Below are 25,660 nucleotides of genomic sequence, written 5' to 3'. Positions count from 1 at the left end.
GATCTAGGGAGAAGGTTGTCACAGAGCCTTTCAAGATATGGAATATGGGAGCTTGTTCTGTGAACTTCCAGGTTGGTCTTTCACCTTTTCTCATCGCTTTTCTTTTCATATATTATCAATTGGATCGTATACTTATGATGAAACTAAACTGTGGACAACGTAAGAAGCTTTGTTTCTGATACATGCTTCAGTGATTTATGTTCTGTTCTGTGAAAAGAAGCTTTAAGCAATGCACCATCAGCCTTTTATATGATGATGACATCTTCACCTTGTCAATTTCCCAGGGTTCTATTGTCAAGGACCCATCAATATCTGTTAGTCGTGTATCATGGAGTCCAGATGGAAATTTGATTGGTACGCTATTTGAAGATCATCAAACATATCTTTTTTCAATTGGATACAATGTTTGAATCTGATTCTTTTCATGTACAGGGGTTGCGTTTACTAAACATCTGATCCATATATATGCTTACCAAGGGTCTGAATTACGTCAACACCTAGAGGCATGCCTATTCCCTTTTCTATAGTTTAACATTTTTATGGAATCTGCAAAAAGTGAATAAATAGTTTGTTTCTGCCTATAGATGGATGCTCATGTTGGCTGTGTGAATGACTTGGCCTTCGCCCACCCAAATAAGCAACTTTGTATCGTGACTTGTGGGGATGATAAAGTTATAAAGGTAATTAAGCAAATTCAAAACAGTGAAAAATTTGAGGCTGTTATGTGCCTTTTCTATGGCTCCCCTATATAGCTGTCTGACAGATACTTTATGAGTAGGTCTGGGATTTGAGTGGGAAGAAACTTTATACCTTTGAAGGGCACGAGGCACCAGTTTACTCCATCTGCCCTCACCAGAAAGAAAACATCCAGGTACAGCCATCTCTTGTCGATAAGTCTGAAGAAAGGGTTTTTTTTTCCATTGGTTATAGCAATCTAGTTCCATTTTGGCTGCATGGGAGGTTAACTATCATCTTTCGGAGTGGATTCTCTATGGGTGTAAATTAAGAGTGAAACTTTTTCCGTCTTACTTGTTTCTTAATTATTTTTCTTTTCCTTCACGCAGTTTATATTCTCAACTGCTCTTGATGGTAAGATCAAGGCTTGGCTCTATGATAATGTGGGCTCAAGAGTTGACTATGATGCACCAGGACAGTGGTGTACAACTATGCTCTATAGTGCTGATGGTAGCAGGTAATTCTAATTCTTTCTTGCTCGAAGAGCAAGAACTTGAACATGAAATAAATATAGGAAAACCCTTGATATGTGGTCTGGTTCTGAAAACTATAGAAAAGACTCAATTGACGTGGCTCATATAAGACAGCTAAATCATATGAAAAAGTAACAAACTTGCGTAATTTTCATTGGTGGAAGATTTTTATATAAGAATTTAGTTAGTTATCAGATTAATGGGTCGTCTGCTGCAAGTTGTGGCCATAGTAAATGTTTAAAGTTCCCCATTGTTTCAGATTATTTTCTTGTGGTACAAGTAAAGACGGAGATTCTTTCCTGGTTGAGTGGAATGAAAGTGAAGGTGCCATAAAGAGGACATATTTGGGCTTTAGAAAGAAAGCTTCAGGGGTTGTTCAGTTTGATACAACACGCAACCGATTCTTGGCCGTTGGTGAAGATAACCAATTAAAATTCTGGGATATGGACAATAATAATCTCTTAACAACTGTCGAGGCTGATGGAGGACTCCCGGTATGATATACAACTATTGCTCTTGACTACTTGTATATAAATATCTTCTCGTTTTCCTTTTTATGGTTGCATATGTTATGATTGTTCCTTACCGTGCTATGTACTGCCTATATCAGAGCCTTCCCCGATTGAGATTCAACAAGGAAGGGAACCTTCTTGCTGTTACTACAGCTGATAACGGATTCAAAATTCTTGCTAATGGGGACGGTCTGAGGACCTTAAGGGTCATGGAAGCTCGTTCTTTCGAAGTATCCAGAGCATCGACTGAGATGAAGGTTAATATTAATTCTCGTTTTTCTTGAAAAAAATTCTTGTCAGACCTTTTGTCTAGTAGAATTTACAATTTTTACTCTCGATAATCAGGTATCCTCATCTGCAATGGTTACAAATATTGGCCCAGCTATTGGTAAAATGGACCAAATGGATATTGGCTCTCCTACAAGGCCAACCCCTATTCCTGTATGTTTTTCGATATTTCGGCTTTACATTATTTATAATCTTTCAGCAATAGATGAATAAATAGGACAGTTAGAGCCATGTATGGGTAGCAACATATTATATTGGCTTAATTCTTCAGTACAATCCATCCTTAGGCACCAATGGCATCACTCAAATTTACAGATTTATCAAAATCCTTAATCCATGTAATTAATCAACAGCTAAAATTATTGATCTGGGATATTAGAACCGTGGCCAAACTGAAAAATGTATCTTGTTTTGTATAGTTCATAAGTTTTTCTGAACATACAAATTCCGGCGTTTTCCTCAAACTTTGTTGTTATTATGTGTACAGAACGGAGTTGATGCAATGTCAAGAACTATGGAGAAGCCAAGAAACATGGAGTCTGTTGAAAAGTCCAAACCTTCGGAGCTCATGGAAATTGTAGATCCGGCTCAGTGCCGACAAGTGACCATGCGAGATAGCAAGGATTCTGTTAGCAAGGTTTGCTATTTATTTCCTTTATAAATTTATTCATATTCAGCTGGGGACTTCCATTGTGTATTACAACAACGGGGATTATATTTGCCATTTTCATGTTCAAGGTTGCTCGGCTTCTTTATACAAATTCGGGTGTTGGCGTTTTAGCTCTTGGAACTAATGGTGTCCAGAGACTATGGAAGTGGAGCCGCAGCGAGCAAAATCCAACTGGAAAGGTAATACAAACTTAACTTCTACTCCTCACTCAGTTTGATATCTGTATATATTACATGTATGCATATAAGTATGTGTGCTTGGATCACTTCTATGTTCTCCCTTCCAAGTCGTTGAGATTGTAATTTTTCTTTTAAAGGCTACCGCTAGTGTCAGCCCACAGCATTGGCAACCTAACAGTGGTCTCTTAATGACAAATGATGTTCCGGAGAATCCTGAGGGAACTGTTCCGTGCATAGCCCTTTCGAAGAATGACTCGTACGTAATGTCTGCTTGTGGTGGAAAGGTTTCACTGTTTAATATGATGACATTTAAGGTAAGCTTCTTTATCTATTTTTTCACCCTGTGCTCAGACAATTACGTCTTTATCAGTGATGCCACATCTCGGCTTGTAGTGGAAGTAGTATCTTTTTAATAAAAAAACTTGTGCAACAGCAAAAACTGATATATGTCAAATATGTGAACTTACTGGCATTTTCACTTTGTTCACAGGTGATGACTACTTTCATGCCACCGCCTCCTGCTTCAACGTTCCTTGCATTTCATCCTCAAGATAATAACATTATTGCAATTGGGATGGAGGATTCTACTATTCATATCTACAACGTCAGGGTAGATGAGGTAATTAATTCATTTGAGATCTTGATTACTGATTTTTGTAAAGACAAGATATCCATATTGCACTTTTTATTTAGTTTTGTATATAAAGCTTGTGTTGAGCTAACTGCTATAATATATCTTTTGCACTGAGTTCTTTTTTTTGTTAGCTTTGGAGAATTGGTAATAGAATCTCTCTTTTAATCTACAGGTGAAAACAAAGTTGAAAGGCCACCAAAAGCACATCACTGGTTTAGCATTCTCTGCCGCTCTAAATATTCTAGTTTCATCTGGTGCTGATGCACAGGTATGCTAAGCTTTTAAATTTCTTGGTACTGCTATTGAGCTTTCACCAAACTTGGTTGTAACTGTATGGACCTCTCTATGCTATAGCTGTTCTTTTGGAGTGCTGACTCATGGGAGAAGAAGAAATCTTCAGCTATCCCACTACCAGCTGGAAAGTCACCAGTAGGTGACACTCGTGTCCAGTTCCACAACGACCAGGTCCATTTACTGGTTTCTCATGAGACACAGATAGCCATATATGACGGTTCAAAGATGGATTGCATTCAGAAGGTACAAAAATAATGTTTCACTAATACTAGATTACCAGTGAAGTGTATTTAAAGTATATCTTCCTATTTAATGCACACATATGCTTCTAGTATCCTGTCCAATAGTTCTACGTCATCCTATTTAATTTAAAGTTGATATTTTTCTCTTGTGATTGCATTTTAGTGGCATTATTTGACATGATTGTCTCATTTTCGCCCTACTTGAATCACATAAAAATAGACAAGGCTTATTTCTCATTTTTGTTATTTTTTGTTGTTGTCTCTTATGATGCAGTGGGTGCCACAAGAATCGCTATCATCACCCATAACCTGCGCATCTTACTCTTGCAACAGCCAACTGGTTTACGCATCATTTGCGGATGGAAACATCGGAGTCTTCGATGCTGAATACTTGAGACTCAGATGTCGCATTGCCCCATCAGCCTACATGCCACAACCCACACAAAACAGGTTAGTTAACCTTAAAAAGTCTTATTACACATGAACCTGCAACTACTTGAAGCTGTCTAATCGTCCTGACAAAAATTTGTTTCTCTTTCTGCAAATTAGTGCTCCAATCATGCCACTGGTAATTACTGCTCACCCTCAAGAACCGAACCAAATAGCTGTTGGACTCTCTGATGGGTCGGTAAAAGTTCTCGAAACCCCAGAACCTTTTAGAAGATGGGGCGTTGCAGAGAAAGCAGGGACGGAAAATGGACGGCCTTCAAGTGCGTCGGTGGCTAATAACTCTGGTTCAGATCAGATTCAAAGGTAGAAAAAAAGGAAGAAAAAAATGACAGATAAAGTTAGTTGGGTTTCTTCTTTGTTACTGTAAATCTGTTATAGCTGCTTTGGTCTTTTGTGTTGGGACAAGTAAAACGCTTTAGACTAAAATCCAGAAGAATTCAGTAGCTGTGGTTTCGTTTTGTTAGTTTTTTAATGAATGCATCTTGTCAAAGTTTCCATTAGTTGTCATGTCAGAGACGGAGACAAGAATATTGGTTGATCTGATATTATCGAAAGTGCGCAGATTCCACAAGATTTAGAGGTCTATGCTTTTGAACTAATTTAATCATCGTGCTCTGATACACTTGTCACATGAGATAAAACACAAATTGACAGGAATTCTGAAAATAAAATGAGATGATAACATTAGCACCTGATACAATATTTGAAAATTCCCACGATATACCCTTTCTACGAAGTACGAACACACCATCAACTCACCCAAACCTACTGTTTCTCAGACAAGAGGTAAATAATGTTATCTTCTTTCTTCTTACTTTTTTTTGAAAATTTTAATGATGTCATCTTATTAATTTCTTCTTATTTTTCTGCTTGTTATGCGTTGATTCGTATCTTCTATCTTGTTTTGGTGACTTGAATCTGCTTCAAGATTTATTTCTGAATGATCACGAGTCTGTTTTACGAATTTGGTTAGTTTTTAGTTGTCAACCCCAAACTTGAATCATAGTTATGGGTTTCTGTAATTGTCTTTTAAGAAAAGTGTCGTTTGGTGTTCGGATATAATCAAATATCATATTTAACTTCAAGGATGATTGATGCCACACTAGAACTGTCCATATTCAATTGGGCTTTAGATCATTTCTATAAGAATGTTCCACTTTGTGATTGTGTGGTTCCTGGCTTCTTGTAATGATCCCTCATCGGTGATTGTTGACTTCTGTGTTCTTATGGTGGAGCAGGAGAGAAGTTATGGCTGAAGGAGTTATCTTGTTTGGAATTGAGAAGCTGTGGGATCTTGTGAGTCGAGAATCTGAGCAGTTCCAAGGAGTTCATGAGCAAGTTTCTGAACTAAAACGTCAGCTGGGAAGGTTACAGTCTTTGTTGAAAGATGCAGATGCCAAGAAACATGAAAGTGAAAGGGTGAGAAACTTTCTGGAAGATATCAAAGACATTGTTTATGACGCCGAAAATATAATCGAAACCTTTCTTATGAAAGAAGGGAGAAGAAAAGAAAAAGGGATCAAGAAGCGTGTCACCAAACTTGCTTCCATCTTAGTGGATCATCGGAAGATAGTGTCAAATATCAAAGGAATAACTAAGAGGATCTCTGATGTGATTACATTCAATGCAGAGTTTTGGAATACTACAGATAATTGAGTGCGGGCGTTCATTGTCCCTTGAGGATAAACAAAGAGAAATCCGACATACATATCCTAACAATTCTGAAAACGATCTTGTGGGGATGGATCAGAGTGTTGAAGATTTGGTTGCTGAATTGGTGGGAAATGATAACATTCAAGTGGTTTCTATATCCGGGATGGGGGGTATTGGTAAAACCACTCTGGCTAGACAAGTTTTTCATCATGACAGAGTACGGCGTCATTTTGACGGATTCGCATGGATCTGTGTTTCGCAACAGTTTACACAGAAGCATGTTTGGCAAAGAATCTTGCAAGATCTTAGACCAGATGATGGAGATATTTTAGAGATGGATGAGTTTACACGTCAGGGTAAACTCTTTCAGTTGTTGGAGACTGACAAATATTTGATTGTCCTAGATGATATATGGAAAGCAGAAGACTGGGATCGAATAAAAGAAGTGTTTCCACAGAAAAGAGGTGACTTCTTATCAAATAAATGCAGTGTTTTCTCTGTACACATTCAGTCATAACTGCATGTAATTTCCCTATCGTTAATCAGAAATATTTTGCAGGTTGGAAGATGATACTTACTTCCCGCAATGAAAGTGTTGGTTTACATGCAGATCCGACATGCTTTTCCTTTAGGCCTAACATCCTTACTCCTGAACAAAGTTGGACTGTATGCCAAAGACTAGCATTTCCTAGGAGAGGCGAAGCAGGTACACTTCAAGATGTTGTCCATTGTTCATTTTTTTTTTTCCTGTTGAGCAGAATTATTAAGATGTTTATATCAACAATCCTCTAGACTAGTTGACTAAAATATCTCCTACACGGCCAGTTCTCTTAGGAAGTGATGTAATTAGGCAATATCTTTATTTTAAGGCTCAAAACTTGAAAGATAATACTTTGTGATGATATGCAGAATACATTGTTGATGAAGAGCTTGAAATCATGGGTAATGAAATGGTAACCTATTGTGGAGGACTACCGTTAGCTGTTAAAGTGTTGGGAGGATTGTTAGCTACGAAACATACAGTTCTCGAATGGAAAAGAGTACATGAGAATATTGGACTTCATATCATAGGAGGATCTGGCTTAAATTTCAATTCGGTTTACCGAGTATTGTCTTTGAGCTATGAAGATTTGCCAATGGGCTTAAAGCATTGCTTCCTTTACTTCGCCCATTTCCCTGAAGCCTACAAGATAGATGTGGAGACATTGTTTAATTACTGGGCTGCAGAAGGAGTTGTAATGATCGATCGAGGAACCATTAGAAGAGTTAGTGAGAAGAAATATGGTTATTCCTGAAAGAACCTATTTGACTTCGAGGATTGAGTCTTATCATATGCATGACATCATGAGAGGAGTTTGTTTATCTAAAGCCGAAGAAGAGAACTTTCTACAAATCGTCAAAGTCCCTACATCTACCTCTACCATCAGTGGTCAATCTTCTCGCAGACTCGCTGTGCATAGTAGTAAGGCATTTGAAATGATGGGACATGAAAAAACTAAGAGAGTTAGATCTCTTTTGTACTTCAAGACCAAGGAAGAAGCTCTGATACAATCATTTCTAGACTTTAGGAGTTTACCATTTCTCAGGGTGTTGGATCTTTCTAGAGCCAAGTTTCAAGGAGGGAAGTTACCTTCCAGCATTGGAGAGCTTATCCACTTGAGATTCCTGAGCTTATACAGGGCTGGAGTATCTTATTAACCTTCTCCTATGCGGAATCTGAAGCTTATGCTCTATTTGAATTTAGGTGTCCATGGGGTTTCAGTTCATGTGCCAAATGTTTTGAAAGAGCTGCGAGAATTAAGGTACCTTATCTTACCTTTTCTAATGGATGTTAAAACAAAATTGGAACTGGGTGATCTGGTGAACCTGGAGACCTTGAGCGGTTACTCACTAGAGAACAGTAGTGTGAAGGACCTTCGTGGTATGACTAATCTCAGAACTCTCACTATCCATTCCCTTGATGGTTGTGCTTTAGAAACTTTGTCTTCATCTCTATGTAAATCGAGAGAACTCGAGCAGCTTTCATTGTACGAGGTCATGCATGATGGCCATAACGAAGGGAAACTTGTTCTTGATGACATCGTACTACAACAACCCAGAACTTTGATCTCTTTGTAGATATCCCTGAACAAATGTTTTTCAATCTATTTCAACCCGAATAAAAACTTCTCGATCTACTTCCCTGTATACCGGAAATTAAACGATTTATGAATTAAATCAATAGAAAACCACTTAAAACCGGTACGATACCAATTTTAAAACCAGAGTAAGCAACTTCTTCTCCGTTGATGGCTTCTCCACTCGTCTCCAACACTTTTTCTTCACAGCAGCTCTCACAGGCTCAACAAAAATACATGTATTTTTAAGAAGCACTCCAAAACCCATATTTATTCCCCAAAATCAAACGTTCCCCCATAAACTGAGACCCGCAGCTTGAATTTTGGATATGGGCAAACGAGGCTTGACAAAAATATAAGGCTTTCATTGAATGGAGAGTTGCAAATGACAAACAAGGGTTTATGTGCATAAAGCAGGAGTGTCGGCTCCATTTGTGAGAGACTCAAAGCCTGTAAATTTAAGAAATGTTGAAACTCCCAAGTCTTCTACCAGGAACAATATATAAGAAATTCCAATTGAGAAATAAAAGTCCAACCCTATGGCTTCAATTCAATCTAGCAGGTTGCGCAGAAGAATCTACTTCAGGTCCCTTTGAAAATTTGTGAAATTTCATCCGACTCTAAGGTTTTTTCTTTGGATAAGAGCTTGTATTCTATGGCTTCAATAAACCGTCGATTGCTCTTTGAGGATATCCGGTGTCGATCCCGACATCACCATTAAGATTGTGTTTCTGAAGATTTTTAGAAATAGCATAAGAAGGCCGAGAATCGTGGCTGATTTGAGAAGAAAGAGGAGAAATACATGTTGGAAGAGGAGTTCCTCCAGAATCAGGGATCGTCATGCCTCGTGAGGAGGCCAAAACCAGAAAACTGTGAACGACGAGAAGAGCCTGCGGCGGCGAAGGTTTTTTTTAATTGTTTTTCTTGGATCTGGCTCGATTAGTTTGTAATCTGGTTTAAATTAGGTTTAATCCGGTTAATTGGATTTGTTAGTTGGTTAAGTAAATAGTAAACCAATAGTATACCGTATAAACCCAGATTAAGGGAGAAATTGATGAAATTTTTGATTTCGGGGAGTTTTAACAATAGAACTTTCAACTTAGGTAGAGAAACATTTGTTTAGGCATATCTAGGAAGATGTTAAAGTTCCGGGGTTAGTTCTAGTACAATATTATAGTTATGAGAGGGAAATAGGAAGTGGATCCGATACGGTCGGTATTAGATTTATGTGGTTTACAGTTATTTTAGTTTAGAGAAAACTACATTTAACAGACAGAAACAGTAAAGACAAAACAATCAAACCATCATTATAGAATGGATATATCATGAATGAGTGGATCCATTAGAAAGGTTAAGGTTGTTGATAAAGACAAAACCATCAAACCTAAAATTAAGATCATTATAGAGTTTTGTTCCATCATTATGGTTAAGATTTTCCAATCTGTTCATATCTCTAAAGTAAAGTGTTTCCGTTGAGTTGAACAAAATATATATATATATATTTATATATATATTTCCGTTGTTTCACTTGAATCTATTCTCAACATTAACACAAAATCAAACTCAAAATGACCGCCAAAGAGATGAAAACACAACTGAAAAAATGTTTTTATTTTTGATTTTGATGAAGATACAAACTGAAATTGAATTAATTTTATATAACAAAAGAATGTTCTTATATTTTCTCTATTTCCTTTTTTTTATTATTAGTATAGATTGTTTTTGGTTTATGAATTTGTTATAATGGAAGGTATGAATTTATTCATTTGATTAAATACTGTAAATAACAAAAAGCATCTTTGACTGCTCTTTCTCAATTAAATCACTAACCCAAAAAAATCTAAAACCCTAAAACATAAATAATAAACATAATATTAAGTCACACAGAAGACGAAGAAACGAAGAAGAAGAAGAAGAAGACCAAACGCTAATCAAATAATCCTCATCAATCATCATCATCATCCCCAACTACTCCATCGCCGGCGCCTGAACAAAATGTCGACTACCCGTAGGATCCGCGGCGAGAATCGGTTTTACAACCCTCCTCCGATGAGAAAACTTCAACAGGAGCGTGAGAAGAAGCGACTTGAAGCCGAGGAGGAGGAGAAGAAGAAGTTGAACGCTAAGGAGAAGATTCTCGATCGCCAGATTAAGTCCAAGGATAAGGAAGTTAAGAAACCCGACGAGTGCTCTACCTCCGATTCCTCTCTTGTACCAGGTCGGGTCTCCTCCTCCTCCACCACCACCACCGGCACTTCCTCCAATTTGGGCCGGTTTATCGAGTGCACCACTCCCGTTGTCTCTACGCAATACTTGCCTCTGGTAATTTTACTTCTTGAGGTTTATTCGATATTTCAATTGGATTTTGGGAAGTTTCACAATCCAATTTCAAATTCCTTTTTGCATTGCACATTTTAGCAATTGAAGATCGTTCTTTTGGGAACGATTATGCTCTTATTGGATTTAGGGTTATTGGATAGACTTTAGAGAATCTAGACTCACAAAGTATATGATGCTTAATTAAGAAGAGATGTTGTTGTTGTTGTTGTTGTTGTACTTACTTATAGTTTCTGTTTTCTTCAGAGAAGCATTAAAGGGTGGAGAACCCGGGAACCAGAGCACTGTCCTTACTTCTTGCTTAATGATTTGTGGGATTCGTTTGAGGAGTGGAGTGCCTATGGTGTTGGGGTTCCCCTTCTCTTAAATGGGATTGATTCCGTTGTTCAGTATTATGTTCCTTATCTCTCTGGAATTCAGCTTTATGAAGACCCATCTAGAGTTTCAACAAGTAAGAGGTGAGTTTCATATCATTTTGCGTATGTTTTATTTGTCTCCTTATCAACCATTATTAGGAGAGTTATCTGGTTCTTTGCTATTGAAGAGCTGAACTGATATTTATATCAGTTTAGTTTTTTTGGTATATATTCTGTAATGAAGCCACATCTTTCTTGGGTTGTTCTTAATCTTCGGATGAACGTTATTTAAGATGATCAGAAAACCAATTCTTAGACGTTCTCTGCTACTTAACCTAGAGATATACATTTGGATGACTAAAACACAACTTACATGCTCTCAAATACTAGTCAGTGGTCTGCATTATGAAGATCAGCGAATCATGGGAACGCTGTAGGAACTAGAGTTCAAGTATGTAATGGTGTTGAATATTACAAATTTGTCTGGTCTCTTGGGCTTTCTCCTTAATTTCCAATTTTTTTTTTCTGCCATTTAGATAAAACCGTTGTTTTGGTGTATGTTCTTTAACAGGAGGCCTGGTGAAGAAAGTGATGGTGACTCGCCTAGAGACATGAGTAGCGATGGCAGTAATGACTGTAGAGAGCTTTCTCAGACTTTATACAGAGCCTCTTTGGAAGAGAAACCTTGCATAGGTTCATCGAGTGATGAGAGTGAGGCCAGCAGTATCTCTCCTGGTGACCTTGTCTTTGAGTATCTTGAAGCTGCTATGCCATTTGGCCGTGAACCATTGACTGACAAGGTAAGCTTATTATGTCTGCATATAACATGTATCAAAACAGGCTCGACCTCTATTAACATGTTACACTCACATAGTGTTCAGTTTATAGCCAGCGAAATTTTTCTGTTCTATCTCATGATAATGTTAACCTTACTATTGCAGATCTCAAACCTGTCATCACAATTTCCAGCACTCAGAACATACAGGAGTTGTGACCTATCACCTTCGAGTTGGGTCTCTGTAGCTTGGTACTGCATCTAACCTGTCCTTTCCCACATTTTTATGAGTTTATTTTCCCAGATCGCTCTCTCAATTCTTTTATCTTCCCACTTTCTTGAAGGTACCCAATATACCGAATACCATTAGGTCAATCGTTACAAAACCTGGACGCTTGCTTTTTAACATTCCACTCCTTATCAACACCCTGTCGAGGTAAGTCATCTCTGCATATATAAATCATAGTCTGGCTTATTACAAAACATTCCGAATCACACTGTTATAAATTATTTTTGTAAAAAGGTTCAAGCAATGAGGAAGGTCGAAGCTCAAGCAAATCGGTTGCGTCATCGAAGCTTCCATTGCCGACTTTTGGTCTAGCTTTCTACAAGTTTAAGCTGTCGGTGTGGAGCCCAGAGAGTGACGCTGACGAGAACCAGAGAGTCGGGACGCTGCTACAAGCAGCTGAAGAGTGGCTCAGGCGGTTGAAGGTGATCCTACCAGACTTTAGACACTTCATAATGCATAGTGGTTCCGCGTGGAGATGATATTTAATAGTCGTTTCCTAAAACTATAAATAACGAGAGTGATATATAGCAAAAGTGAAGCATCTTTCAGCAACTTTTGTTTGTTTTTTTTTTTGAAGGGGAAAATGAGAATCTGTATAGACACTGATCGTAAATTTGTGTTTTATTACCGTGGAAACTTGCTATGTAATGGACATAGTTTGGAAGAAAAAGAAAAAAGAGTTTATCTAAGAGAGATTTTTTTGCTATATGATTGATTGTTATAATTTTTTTTACTTCTGCTGTTCCTGTGTTGTATTTGTAACTGTACTGGTGTGGTTAAATTAGAGATATTTGATATGAAGGCTTTTAAATTTCTAGGAAATAAGGGGAGCAAGAAGCTCTCGTAGCTCAGTTGGTTAGAGCACCCGTTTAGTAAGCGGGAGGTCTTGAGTTCAACTCTCAACGAGAGCATCTTATTTATAATTTTGTTTTGTCACTTCAGTCAACATTTTGATATTTTTTGTTTGGTTATGTTTTGTCTCGACTCTTTGAAGGAGTTGCGTATATTGTTTCACGTTAACGTACGGCCTCTTTTCTTCGGACAGTCCATGACACCTCACGCCAAAAATAAACATTTTTGTTGTTTACTATACTATTATTATCCCTCATTTTGATCACATTTAGAGTATTTATACACAAGTTATCTTGCTTCACTTAATTATATACTAATCGCCAACAAATTGTGTTCATTATTGTTTAACCTATTCATTTTCGTTCTACTAAATCATAGGGTGGACCAATTCAATTACTATGCATAGTAGATGTGTTATAAGAGAGCAGAGTTCGAATTCAATTATTTCAAAAATTATAACACGTTTTAACCGCTCATTCACGTGGATATTTTTATGAATGACTCAACTCAAATAAATATCTATGAGAGAGTTGAGGTCGATAATTGGAAATAACGTCAAAATCCAAAAAAGTTGGGTCAAAGAATGGTTTCAATTGGCTAAAGAGGTGGCTGGTTTCACATGCTGACACTTAATTTTTTTCATTTTTTATAATTCTTATCCACTTCTTACCATCGATTCGACACGTTGCATCCCGGGGAAGCTCCTCCGCAAAATTGACACTACAACTACTTAAAAATTTGTGGTTACTAACTTTTNTTTTTTTTTTTTTTTTTTTTTTTTTTTTTTTTTTATTAAATTTGGGTTTATCTTCGTTTCTAATTAAAAACTAATTGGCAAATTTAATGATAATTTTATCAAATTTCAGATGTGGGACTTAGATTGTATTCCAACAACTTAGAGTTCTAAAAAAAAAAAACTAGTATATACGAAGAATTCAGAATAAATTTCGCTTCACAGGTTTATCAGAACGATACCAAAAAAAAAAAGACAATTAAGATTTTGATAACCGAGCATGGAGAATATTCTTAACTAGTTAAAGTATCTGGCTACGAATGATATCAACTCTTAACTAGTTTATTTAACATTCAAGATTACAATTGTATAGTACTTATGAAATTATTTTTCTTGTCTACTTGAGAAATTAAACCTTTATATTAATGTTTTCGAAACCAAAACTTTAACCATCGTTTCTTTTAACACAAATTCAAATATTATGACAAAAAAATAGTATATTATTTTTAGGAATAACGATCTACATAATCCATAATCTAAATATCTAACTATCACGATAAACCTTACATTATTTTTTGAAATGAACCTTAATATAATAATGTTGCAACAAATATATCACTTAAAGTTAATCTAAATTTTTGAAACCGTTGGTACAATTAAGTCATCTATAGTTTATTTGCTTTTTTTACACTAGATCTATCTATAGTTTAATTTAGATAATGTAATTTTTTGCTTATGGATGTAAACTTAGGCTTTGAATGGTTATAGCTTTTAAAATGGTTTTTGGTTTTAGTTTTCCCAAAAATCCATTTTTTAACCTTAAGATTTTGAAAAAAGTGGGGTTTCCTAAAAAAATATAGGGAACATAGATTCTAACTTGTTAATAAAATCCAAAATTCCATTTCAATAGATTTATAGAAATTTACTCTACAAACAAAGTCATCAAGATGTTGTGACTTAAATCGTCCATTTGTAATTTACTGATTTCATCTGTAGAATTCAAGAACTTTTGTATGTGTACGTGTACTATATATGGAGGATATGGTATAAAAATATTTCTTACGCATAATCAAAGTGGTTAACTTTATCTTTTGTGACTTATAAAATCGTTTTTGAAAGGCTTTCTATAATTTAAACATTTTCCCTGCTTGCATACAATTTGAAACATGTTCATTTTATGCTACCAGCTTGTATTCCAATAAGTAGGGATAACTTATTAAAAAATGTAACTAAATATTTTACATAGTACTTGTGGTTAAAGAAAAGGGTCGATGAGTAAGTGTCATAGTGGAGAGCAAACATTGAGGAGGAGATCCACCAGTATCACTTACCAAAGTGCGTTGCTGCCACTTTTCCCAATACTATTGGACAGAGGTTACACAAATGTCATATATGTATCTCTTTTTTTTTTTTTGTCAACTATATGTATCTCTTAGGTTCCATTATTAATACCTTTCGACCATGCAAGTGGCAATGCAATTGTGAACCTCTTTTTGTTTTGCTTCCTTTTTCTTTTCGTTTGCTTAATAAATAAATAAAACAAATCAGGTGATGTTCCATAACATTTGACCACTAAACATTTGGTATAATCGAACACAACAATTGTTTCTATTTTACAAATATAATACCTAAACGTTCAGTTACTCGGTTTTAGCCATAATTTTTATTCTATTACATGGCCGGCCGGCTCGGTGTCATCTCAAAATGTTATCCCAACCATCATCGAGCGGAAGAGTTAATAACTTAATATCATATATATGACTTTATCCGTAAAGCCTCTAAGGAGGAGTGTGACCCTGAATCAAGTCACTTAGTTAGATTTTTGGTTTTATCTCCTATACTTGCTACTTTTATTTTTGTTAAACGATTAACACCTATTGGAGTTAAACTAATATTTTCGTTTAACGATTTAAGTTTACGAGCGAATTAATACGCACATACGTACGTAAATATATTCTGTATACACATATACTACAAGTTGTGATGTGTGTGTATACAACTATACAGCATATTGTTGTTAGAAAATGCGTTGCCTTTTGTTAATCATATGCTTGAATGTGCGTTGATGTATTATTATTCTATTTATTTAAGAAAGCATATATTATATGTATTTTAGCCCATTAATTTAATTAAGGGATACATGTAGGTCATAGACTCATATAAGATGTAGAAGGCATGGTTTATATTTTATTATAGTTTCCAAATTAAGTCGAAATAGAATCAAATTATTGGGAGGATATAGTATTGNTACCTTTCGACCATGCAAGTGGCAATGCAATTGTGAACCTCTTTTTGTTTTGCTTCCTTTTTCTTTTCGTTTGCTTAATAAATAAATAAAACAAATCAGGTGATGTTCCATAACATTTGACCACTAAACATTTGGTATAATCGAACACAACAATTGTTTCTATTTTACAAATATAATACCTAAACGTTCAGTTACTCGGTTTTAGCCATAATTTTTATTCTATTACATGGCCGGCCGGCTCGGTGTCATCTCAAAATGTTATCCCAACCATCATCGAGCGGAAGAGTTAATAACTTAATATCATATATATGACTTTATCCGTAAAGCCTCTAAGGAGGAGTGTGACCCTGAATCAAGTCACTTAGTTAGATTTTTGGTTTTATCTCCTATACTTGCTACTTTTATTTTTGTTAAACGATTAACACCTATTGGAGTTAAACTAATATTTTCGTTTAACGATTTAAGTTTACGAGCGAATTAATACGCACATACGTACGTAAATATATTCTGTATACACATATACTACAAGTTGTGATGTGTGTGTATACAACTATACAGCATATTGTTGTTAGAAAATGCGTTGCCTTTTGTTAATCATATGCTTGAATGTGCGTTGATGTATTATTATTCTATTTATTTAAGAAAGCATATATTATATGTATTTTAGCCCATTAATTTAATTAAGGGATACATGTAGGTCATAGACTCATATAAGATGTAGAAGGCATGGTTTATATTTTATTATAGTTTCCAAATTAAGTCGAAATAGAATCAAATTATTGGGAGGATATAGTATTGTCCTTAATTCTTTTAGGGTTTCTTGGTTAAAATAGAATAGTAACAAATTATAAGATGATGATGGAAGAAAATAAATGAAAAGCAATATATATATATATATATATAACAGTATAAAGTGAAAAAAAACTACATGGAGAACAAAAATAACAGTATAATTTGTTAAGCTTAGCTAGGCTTTTTTTTTAATAAAATGAGTTATGTTTTCATGAATGAGCTGGATCCGCGCACCATGGGGGGTCTCTGGACCCGTTTTTTTTCTTTTCTCTTCTCAATTATTAGAAGTTCCGTACCCAGTAGTTTAGAATAATATAAGATCAACCCCACATAGTTTGATATCTTTACAAAACAACCCATGTTTTAAGCTATACGGATACGGAAGCGACATTATCACTTAATTCTTCTTCAATATAGTGAGTAAATTTCACTTGAAAACATGTACGTGCTGTATTAACATCGAATTGTTAATCCTATTAACTGTGCTGTGTAAACTTTTCTTGCAACAAACTGTGTTTAGGCATGTGTTCTTCATAAGATATACAAAAAGAATCTGAAAATACATGTTTTCATGATAATTACTATGGAAAACTTTAGAAAATAGTAAAAGTGTAGTTTATACCTACTATACATAAACAATAAAAAGATTTACAAACTATTTTTCAAAATACTATAGTTGAAAGGATGTTGTAAATTATCTTCTTTTGTTTAGTAACTAAACTTTTAAATTACAAAAAATTAGTTATTTAATAAGGTAAAAAAAAGTTTACTACCAAATTTAATTTACAATGCATAAAATCATAAATGATGTTCATTGAAAAGATACCTCGACAACTATGAGTGATCCAAAAAAATCCTTACATATATATGTCACTTTTCCTTATTTTTGGACGTATCGAGAATAGTTTGATGATCTCAATTATGCCTGAAATTTTACCATTTCTAGTTCTCATTTCTCATCTTCTTCATGTCTATGGCAAAGACTCTCTCACTCATCTCACATTTATTGTATATATATATATATATATATATATATTTATATAGCTCGTACTTGTTGAAACATTTTCATATATGTCTTGAAATATAAAAAATAAAAGTGTAAGAATGGATTATAGTAATTTTTTTTGAAAAAAAAAACTAAGAAGCATAGACAATTACAAAGTTAATATAGTGAAATTCGAATATACTTCTTATATAAAATTAAAAAATAGTTTCTACAAACAAAAAGATTAAAAATAAAAAAAAAAAAAGATCGAAAAGAAATCTAAGCATAGATAGAAACAAAAACTGTGTGTGTTTGTGTAGTAAACTAGTAATAAACTTGACAAGAGTTTTGGAAGAAGAGGTTTCCTTGGTCATATAGCAATTTCGAAAAGGGGGATTCAAAAGTAAACAAGATAAAGTACATGGTCTCTATCTGGAGAAGTGCAAAACATCAAGGACACATCTCCCCTCTGCACCCACGTACATACACAGACATGTATGTATTGTAAACTATATAATATAATAATACTACTGTATAAAACAGTTTCATATTTTTCAGATTTAAATTAAAAAAAAAAATTAGCAGAACTTACTTAAAAAAAAAAAAAAAAAAAAAANGTAACAGAGAAATCGAGCTTCAATTCAAGCTTCAGAGACACAAAGAAGAGCCTTCTCCTTCCTCTTCTTCTTCAACTCTCACATCTCATCATCAACCCCATAACTAAACCTTTCCACTTAATTTTGTTTTTAATTTCATTTTACCGCAAAAATTCTCATTTTTTTTTATTATAATCAAAATCTCATCATCTTGGTATCAAGATTTTTTTTTTTTTTTTTTTTTTTTCTTTTTGTTTGTTGGGTTTGATTTGTTGTTGTTATCTCCAATTCTTCTTCTTCGAATTAAACCACTATCAATTCCTTTTTTTTGTTATATCTCTCTCTCTCTCTATCTAATAAGGCATATATTCTCTCTCTCTCTCTCTCTGTTTCAATCTCTTGATCTTTGTTCTCTCTGGACTAGAGAGAAGATAGAGAGAATGATAAATTCGGGTCACGGAAGAGGACCCGATTCGGGTTCCAATTCTGACCCGTTTCCGGCGGGTCTTCGAGTTCTTGTCGTTGATGATGATCCAACTTGTCTCATGATCTTAGAGAGGATGCTCATGACTTGTCTCTACAGAGGTAAATAAATGCAAACAAGGAAATAAATCTCTTTTTTATTATTCAAAGTTTCCAAATTTGATGAAATTTTTATTTCTGTTTGTGGTTAATTATGGTTTCTTCTTTTGGTTGACTATGTGCAAATATAGAAGAGATCACAAGAGCTTTTGGGGAATTTGACTAGAAATTTCATTGACTGTTGAATATGATTCACTGTTAGATTCATATATAAATAGCTTAGTCCTCTCTGTTCTGTTCTCATATCATCATTTGTGATCTGTTTTTTTAGATTCTGATCTTATTTTCAAGAAGAGTGTGATTCAGATTCTTTAAATTTTTGTTATCTGTATTAAAAAAAAAAAAATCTAAGAGATCCTTCTGATTTAGTATGAGATTCTGGTATTTTTGTTTTGATTGTGTTCTTTCATATTTTTTTTTTTTTTTTTTTGATGCTTTAGTTTGACTAAGTGTTTTTACTCTGATTCTGTCAGTAACTAAATGCAACAGAGCTGAGCTCGCATTGTCACTGCTCCGGAAGAACAAGAATGGTTTTGATATTGTCATCAGTGATGTTCATATGCCTGACATGGATGGTTTCAAGCTCCTTGAGCACGTTGGTTTAGAGATGGATTTACCTGTTATCAGTACGTTTGTTTTGTTTGATCCTGTCTCCTCCTTTTTTATCATTTGCTCTGACTGTTCCCTTTGAGATCTAAAATCTTTGGTTATTATTAGTGATGTCTGCGGATGATTCAAAGAGCGTTGTGTTGAAAGGAGTGACTCACGGTGCGGTCGATTACCTAATTAAGCCAGTACGTATTGAGGCTTTGAAGAATATATGGCAACATGTGGTGAGGAAGAAGCGGAACGAGTGGAATGTTTCTGAACATTCAGGAGGAAGTATTGAAGATACTGGCGGCGACAGAGACAGGCAGCAGCCGAGGGAGGATGCTGACAACAATTCTTCTTCCGTTAATGAAGGGAACTGGAGGAGCTCTAGCTCGAGAAAGCGGAAGGAAGAGGAAGTAGATGATCAAGGGGATGACAAAGAGGACACTTCGAGTTTGAAGAAACCACGCGTGGTTTGGTCCGTTGAATTGCATCAGCAGTTTGTCGCTGCCGTGAATCAGCTTGGCGTTGACAGTAAGTGAAAGACTTGTTTGCTTATGTCTTTGTGTGTGTTAATGTTAGTTTTCTTGTCTAATCTTTTACCATCCTCGGCATCTAATGCAGAAGCGGTTCCTAAGAAGATCTTAGAGATGATGAATGTACCTGGCTTGACGCGAGAAAACGTAGCCAGTCACCTCCAGGTAGAGATGTGTGACTGAATATAGTATTACATTTTTCCGTTGTTGATGTGTTCTAACACTGGTGAGACATTGTGGATTTGCAGAAGTACCGGATATATCTAAGACGGCTTGGAGGAGTATCGCAGCACCAAGGAAATATGAACCATTCGTTTATGACTGGCCAAGATCCGAGTTTTGGTCCTCTTTCTTCGTTGAATGGATTCGATCTTCAAGCTCTAGCTGTTGTAGGGCAGCTTCCTGCTCAGAGCCTCGCACAGCTTCAAGCAGCTGGCCTTGGGCGGTCTTCACTCATTAAACCCGGGATGTCGAGTTCTCCCCTTGTAGATCAGAGAAGCATCTTTAACTTTGAAAATCCTAAAGTAAGATTTGGAGATGGACATGGACAGACCATAAACAATGGTAATAAGCAGATGAGTTTGCTTCACGGTGTCCCAACAGGTATGGAACCAAAACAATTTGCAGGTAGTCACATGCGCGTACAGCAACAAATCACTGGTGTTCGTCCAGGACAGAATGTTCAGAGCAGTGGAATGGTGTTGTCTGTAGCCGACCATCTACCCCGAGGAGGGCCATCAATGCTATCATCCCTCGGGCAACAACAACCGATGTTTTCAACCAGCGTTTCAAGGAGAAGCGATCTCACTGGTGCGGTTAGAAACAGTATCCCTGAGACTAACAACAGAGTGGTACCAGCTACCCACTCGGTCTTCAACAACTTCCCCGCAGATCTACCTCAAAACAACTTCCCATTGGCAAGTGCCCCGGGGATATCAATTCCAGTGTCAGCTTCTTACCAAGAAGAGGTCAACAGCTCTGATGCGAAAGGCGGTTCATCAGCTGCTACTGCAGGGTTTGGTAACCCGTGCTACGACATGTTTAACAATTTTTCGCAGCAGCAACAACAGCACCACAACAACAAACTGAATGACTGGGATCTACGGAATATTGGATTGGCCTTTTCCCATCAGGACACAGCATCAGCCTCTGCAGCTTTCTCTACTTCGGAAGCGTACTCTTCGTCTTCCTCACTGAGAAAAAGGCGGGAAACGGACGCAACAGTGGTGACCGCGCATGGACAGAATCAGCAACCACCAAGCCGGAGTCTAAATCATCTGAACCATGTTTTTATGGATGGTGGTTCGGTCAGAGTTAAGTCAGAGAGAGTGGCGGAGACAGTGACCTGTCCTCCCGCAACCACATTGTTTAACGAGCAATATCATCAAGAAGATCTCATGAGCGCACTTCTCAAACAGGTTTGATTCCTACTCGAAAATTCAAAACTACACAGTACTAGTAACAGACATGAACATCATCAGTGTCACTTCTGTTCATTTCCCTTGGCATAAATGCAGGAAGGCATTCCATCGGTTGATAACGAGTTCGATTTTGACGGATATTCCATCGATAATATTCCAGTCTGACCTCAGAAACTCAGACTAGACTGCAAGATTCTTTGTTACAAAAGCTCTACCGAATGAAGATAATCGAAGGGGGAAAATTGAACGGATCATGTGTTGTATCTTTAGATGTTATCATGTGTTGTATCTTTAGATGAAATCATGTGTTGTATCTTTAGATGATAATCTGCAGGAAATTCAAAAGCCAGATTATAGAAGACAATAATTGTCATCTTTTTTAATGTTAGGAGTAATGTCAATTTCGTTTGAGTTATTTTGTTTCGATCAACGAACAAATCCACAAAACTGAGTCAGTCTTGGCTAGCTTTGCTATTTACCCTGTTTTGGCCAATGTTGCTATTAATTCAGTCTTGATCAGATTTGCTACATGCATTTCAACAAACTGGATGGTTCTGTCATTTGTAAGGTTTTATGAGTACCATTTTGGAAGATTAGGAATTAGTAAATGGCCGAGAAAGTGTAACATATAGTATACATACTGATTAGTAATTACTGGAAAACTCTAATTTGAAAACAATACAAGAATGGTAACATATCTTCATAGCACCTATATAAAGATTCTTCCAACACTCATCACAGGTTGAAAAAAAGAATCGATTGACTCTCCATCCAGAAACTACGGAACTGACCGGTTTTCGAGTTAACCGGGGATGAATCACGAAAATGTATCGCCAACCCCACGGGAGGTTTCAGTGTGTTTACGCCCGCAGAAGCAAGAGCGCCAAAACAGGTAATACCAAGAGTAAAGCAGAGATGTGTATCCGGTGTTGACTGCTTCTCATTGGGAGTATGGTTGGGAGAGAGCACTCCTCGCCGTTGAAGAACACTTTGCGTGGGAAGCCATCCCCGCCAGGGACATTGATCCCAGGAGTCAGTTTCTTGGTGAAGGAAAGAACAGACTGTTGTTTCCCGGGAATCCGAGGGTTCTTCAACGGATTCTCCCCGTCTCTTTCTCCGACGAGATAGTTTAATCCAGGAAGACCCTCCATGAAAATAGTGTTGTTCTCCCCGTTGATACCAAGTGTAGTTGCATTGAATGAGTAGGCTTTCTCGAAACCAGGGGCAGCGTTTTTCATCTGAATTGCAGTAAACCAATCTACAAAGTCTGTTTCACCCCAGTTGAAGACTGTGACCCGAGCTGTCCATCCCCCTCGATAATCTGTAGCCAAATGCCAATTAATGCTAACTCCACAGTTATCCCCACAAGGCATTGGGTTTGGCACAGGCCGATGTTTTAGATAAGCCCAAGCGAGAGTGAGTTCAGTTCTGTTCTCAAATGGAACCAGAAGAGCTTGCTGGGGTAGAAGAAGAGACGGGGCTGTTGCGCTGCAAGTTCGAGCCGCTTTGTTGTTGGAACATCCGCAAGCACAAGTCTTGCATGGAACGATCGAGTCGTTGAAGTATGCGGAGAATGACACGCAGCATCTAGGACTCGCATCTTTTGGTTGAGTGATGTTGCAGACCACCTGCCAGCTCGCAAAAGCAGTCTTGTTTGAGGGCAACCCACTGGGATCAGCGAACTGGCTCGGGCTAACCCGAACAGGAGGGCCACATTTGTAATCCGGGTTCAGAGTACCGTTGATTCTCCAGTTCTGAGGCGGTGATAGAGCAGAGATGTTGAGATCCGGAGGCATTTTGTACACCTGCATCTGGAAAGCTGAGCTCGACTTGCTAGGATCCATTGACAGTGGTAGAATCGTCCCATTTCTGCAGCAAAATGGGATAAGACCGAACGTCGAATCATTGTATTTCGTAGGAGGGAGATCTATGATGGTTGGCCGTCTTGCACAGCTTAACACGTTAGAAAAATCAAGATCTTGATAGTACTTCGCTTGTGGACCATCAACACAATGTGATGAATCAACAATACTCGGGTAAGCTCCTTTCATGGTGTAGATAAACTCATCCCTCATCCAGTCAAAACTCAGTTTCCAGTTATCTAACCGACCAAGCGGGCTATGGTTCTCCATCGTGACTTGTGCCATATAATTCGATGAATATGATCTGACCACATCGTACATGATAGTGAGGTCTCCATCTTGTCGGGGAAGGTACTTATTATCAATGATGTCTGTGTTATCATAGTTTGGGTCCGGCGTGCAACATACTTGCAGAACATTTTTACCTGGTCAAAACAGAGAGAACACACACAAAATTCAAGCACACCACAACGAAAGCAACAGTCAAAAAGAAAAATACCATGATTATCTACATAAGCAAACACATACATAGCCAAAATTACTTAAGCTTTTACACGGCACAACACAAGATAGATTCCTAGAAACTTATCTACTAGACTTTCCTTTTCTTACCAACAGAATCATATTTAGAAATGTGATGAAAGTGGATCGAATCATAATAAACTAGTTATTATGTTACTTCTACAGAAGATCTTAAGGCAAGTACCTCATAATCCTGACCAATCACAAAGAACCAAATGTGCTGCTAAGAATTCAATTATTAGACTCCTCCATTTGACTAATTCAAAACGTTAGGTGTAAAAAGAGAAGCTACCACGTAACAAACATAAGACTCTCTATCCACGAGTGAGCACATGGGACTTAAAACAATATGATTGCTTCTGGAGTTTGACTATCTCTACTAATATATAAAAATTCAATTATAGGGATCTACACTAGATACTTCATACTTTAACATAGCAAAACCAATATCAGTAAAACAAAACTCCTAAATATAGCAAAATTCAAAGATTTAAAAGAGACTATAAAATCTCAGACATTGGGGAAAAAAATCACCTTTTTGAGTAGGTTTAGGACACTTCCATCCATCAGTAGCGAGAGAGATGTTCTTAGGAAGCGGAACATTCGGCGGGGAAACTCCGAACTGAGTGCCAACGAGCTCAACACGAGCTTGCATCTGAGTGACATCACCCGCAGTCTGAATAGCCGATTTCAAATCCGACGAAGGGTAACCAGCGAACACGGTGCCGTTTTCGACGCTCAGTGGTAAGCTCGAGCCGTCGGAGAGCACAGCGTTCGAAGCTGACACGAGGATCTCTCGGTGCGCGAATTTGACGAAGACACGCCAAGATTTGAGCTCGTCGCGGCCGTGGTTGAGCACGGTTATCACAGATTCGAACCGGTAGGGTTGGTTCGTGGTGTCGTTGGGAGGGATCTTGGATCCTTTAGTGTGAGTGTAGGAAACGAATACGCCGTTGCATAGATCCGAATCTGAGGGTGGTGATGGTGGCGGATTAGTAGTGGTGGCGTTGGATTGAGATGATGTTAGAGGGATTGATACGATGAGAAGTGAGAGGAGAAGGAGAAGGAAGTGAGGAGTGAAGTTGGGAGTTGAATCCATTGGAAATGGAAACCCTAAATCTATGACTATGAGGGAACCCAAAGAGAAGAGAAGACAAGGTTTTGAATTTGAATTTGAATTTGAGATGAGAGGAGGACTAGGAAGAGAAAAATGGAAGCTTTTTGATTTTTTTTTGAAAGAGATGATGAATAAAAATGATAAAAAAGCGACCGCGTTGTTGTTAGTGCAAGGCTGTAGTAATGAAACAAAAATGTATGTCTGTATTATTGGAAATTCAAATTCTTCTCATGAGCCTTCTTTGTTGGCTTTTTTTTTTTTGGATAGTTGGCAAATCTAAGAAACTTTTTAGAGACCAAAATTCTTATTTTTTAAAAATAATATTTGGATATCATTTTTCTAAAATACATAACAAACCCAATTTTATATGTTTTGTAAATGTTCTTTTGTTTAGCATAATTTTTTTTAAAAAAACCTGTAAAAAAACCGTAAATGAATTCAATTTTTTTTTTTTCTTAGAGATTTTTGATATATTTATTTTATAGATATCATAAAAGTGAAAGACTCGATTGATTATAATATTTATGCCAAGTGGATAGTTGTGTTTTCAAATTAAAGTGTTGGGACTATGCATGGTTTAGGATCTCTCATGTAGTGTAAATAACCTTTCACCTGAAATTTTTTTACATGACAACATGGTGTTCAATGCATAACATCACAACATGGTGTTCAATGCATAATATGTTGCATATCCCCGTAAAAGGGGTAATCCTTCCTGAAGGCAATTTATTTGGTAATCTCTTGAAACGACCGATTGAACAAAACTTGTTGACCGATTGTATTTGTTGGGCAAATTGAGTTTTGGTCGTCAACAAAACT

The 25,660-nt window shown here is 36.7% G+C and overlaps 3 protein-coding genes, 1 non-coding gene and 2 pseudogenes across 4 annotated transcripts; 5 read left to right on the top strand and 1 right to left on the bottom strand.

Annotated features, from left to right (window-relative positions):
• Positions 1 to 4,977, top strand: part of LOC104718778 — a 9,105-nt pseudogene extending 4,128 nt beyond the window's left edge.
• Positions 5,465 to 9,758, top strand: LOC104718777 (annotated as a pseudogene).
• LOC104718776 lies at positions 10,079 to 12,690 on the top strand. Its single transcript, XM_010436585.2, has 6 exons — positions 10,079 to 10,569; positions 10,831 to 11,042; positions 11,512 to 11,740; positions 11,882 to 11,967; positions 12,060 to 12,151; positions 12,239 to 12,690. The coding sequence occupies exons 1-6, from the start codon at positions 10,243 to 10,245 to the stop codon at positions 12,481 to 12,483; spliced, it is 1,191 nt and encodes a 396-aa protein (XP_010434887.1). The 5' UTR covers positions 10,079 to 10,242; the 3' UTR covers positions 12,484 to 12,690.
• On the top strand, positions 12,842 to 12,915 carry TRNAT-AGU. Its single transcript has one exon. It is a non-coding gene; the product is annotated as a tRNA-Thr (tRNA).
• LOC104718774 (two-component response regulator ARR2-like) lies at positions 18,558 to 21,755 on the top strand. The gene is made up of 6 exons (XM_010436584.1): positions 18,558 to 18,795; positions 19,266 to 19,418; positions 19,510 to 19,917; positions 20,008 to 20,084; positions 20,168 to 21,337; positions 21,437 to 21,755. Exons 1-6 carry the CDS (start codon positions 18,651 to 18,653, stop codon positions 21,503 to 21,505), a joined length of 2,022 nt encoding a protein of 673 aa, XP_010434886.1. The 5' UTR covers positions 18,558 to 18,650; the 3' UTR covers positions 21,506 to 21,755.
• On the bottom strand, positions 21,958 to 25,084 carry LOC104718773 (COBRA-like protein 7). Its single transcript, XM_010436583.2, has 2 exons — positions 24,259 to 25,084; positions 21,958 to 23,627 (listed from the first exon to the last, which is right to left on the bottom strand). The coding sequence occupies exons 1-2, from the start codon at positions 24,821 to 24,823 to the stop codon at positions 22,201 to 22,203; spliced, it is 1,992 nt and encodes a 663-aa protein (XP_010434885.1). The 5' UTR covers positions 24,824 to 25,084; the 3' UTR covers positions 21,958 to 22,200.

This window comes from Camelina sativa, chromosome 10, assembly GCF_000633955.1.
Source record: "Camelina sativa cultivar DH55 chromosome 10, Cs, whole genome shotgun sequence".
NCBI lineage: Eukaryota > Viridiplantae > Streptophyta > Magnoliopsida > Brassicales > Brassicaceae > Camelina > Camelina sativa.
This window is presented reverse-complemented; position numbering and strand designations above follow the sequence as displayed.

What these genes read in the sequence shown, in the direction of transcription:
- LOC104718776 (XM_010436585.2), top strand. Translation starts at nt 10,243, where the DNA reads ATGTCGACTACCCGTAGGATCCGCGGCGAGAATCGGTTTTACAACCCT. An exon ending in AGAGTTTCAACAAGTAAGAG is followed by an intron (nt 11,043 to 11,511) that starts GTGAGTTTCATA and finishes GTTCTTTAACAG; the next exon opens with GAGGCCTGGTGAAGAAAGTG. An exon ending in CTTATCAACACCCTGTCGAG is followed by an intron (nt 12,152 to 12,238) that starts GTAAGTCATCTC and finishes TTTTGTAAAAAG; the next exon opens with GTTCAAGCAATGAGGAAGGT.
- LOC104718774 (XM_010436584.1), top strand. Translation starts at nt 18,651, where the DNA reads ATGATAAATTCGGGTCACGGAAGAGGACCCGATTCGGGTTCCAATTCT. An exon ending in CATGACTTGTCTCTACAGAG is followed by an intron (nt 18,796 to 19,265) that starts GTAAATAAATGC and finishes TGATTCTGTCAG; the next exon opens with TAACTAAATGCAACAGAGCT. An exon ending in TGAGCGCACTTCTCAAACAG is followed by an intron (nt 21,338 to 21,436) that starts GTTTGATTCCTA and finishes GCATAAATGCAG; the next exon opens with GAAGGCATTCCATCGGTTGA.
- LOC104718773 (XM_010436583.2), bottom strand. Translation starts at nt 24,823, where the DNA reads ATGGATTCAACTCCCAACTTCACTCCTCACTTCCTTCTCCTTCTCCTC. An exon ending in TCCTAAACCTACTCAAAAAG is followed by an intron (nt 23,628 to 24,258) that starts GTGATTTTTTTC and finishes TGTTTTGACCAG; the next exon opens with GTAAAAATGTTCTGCAAGTA.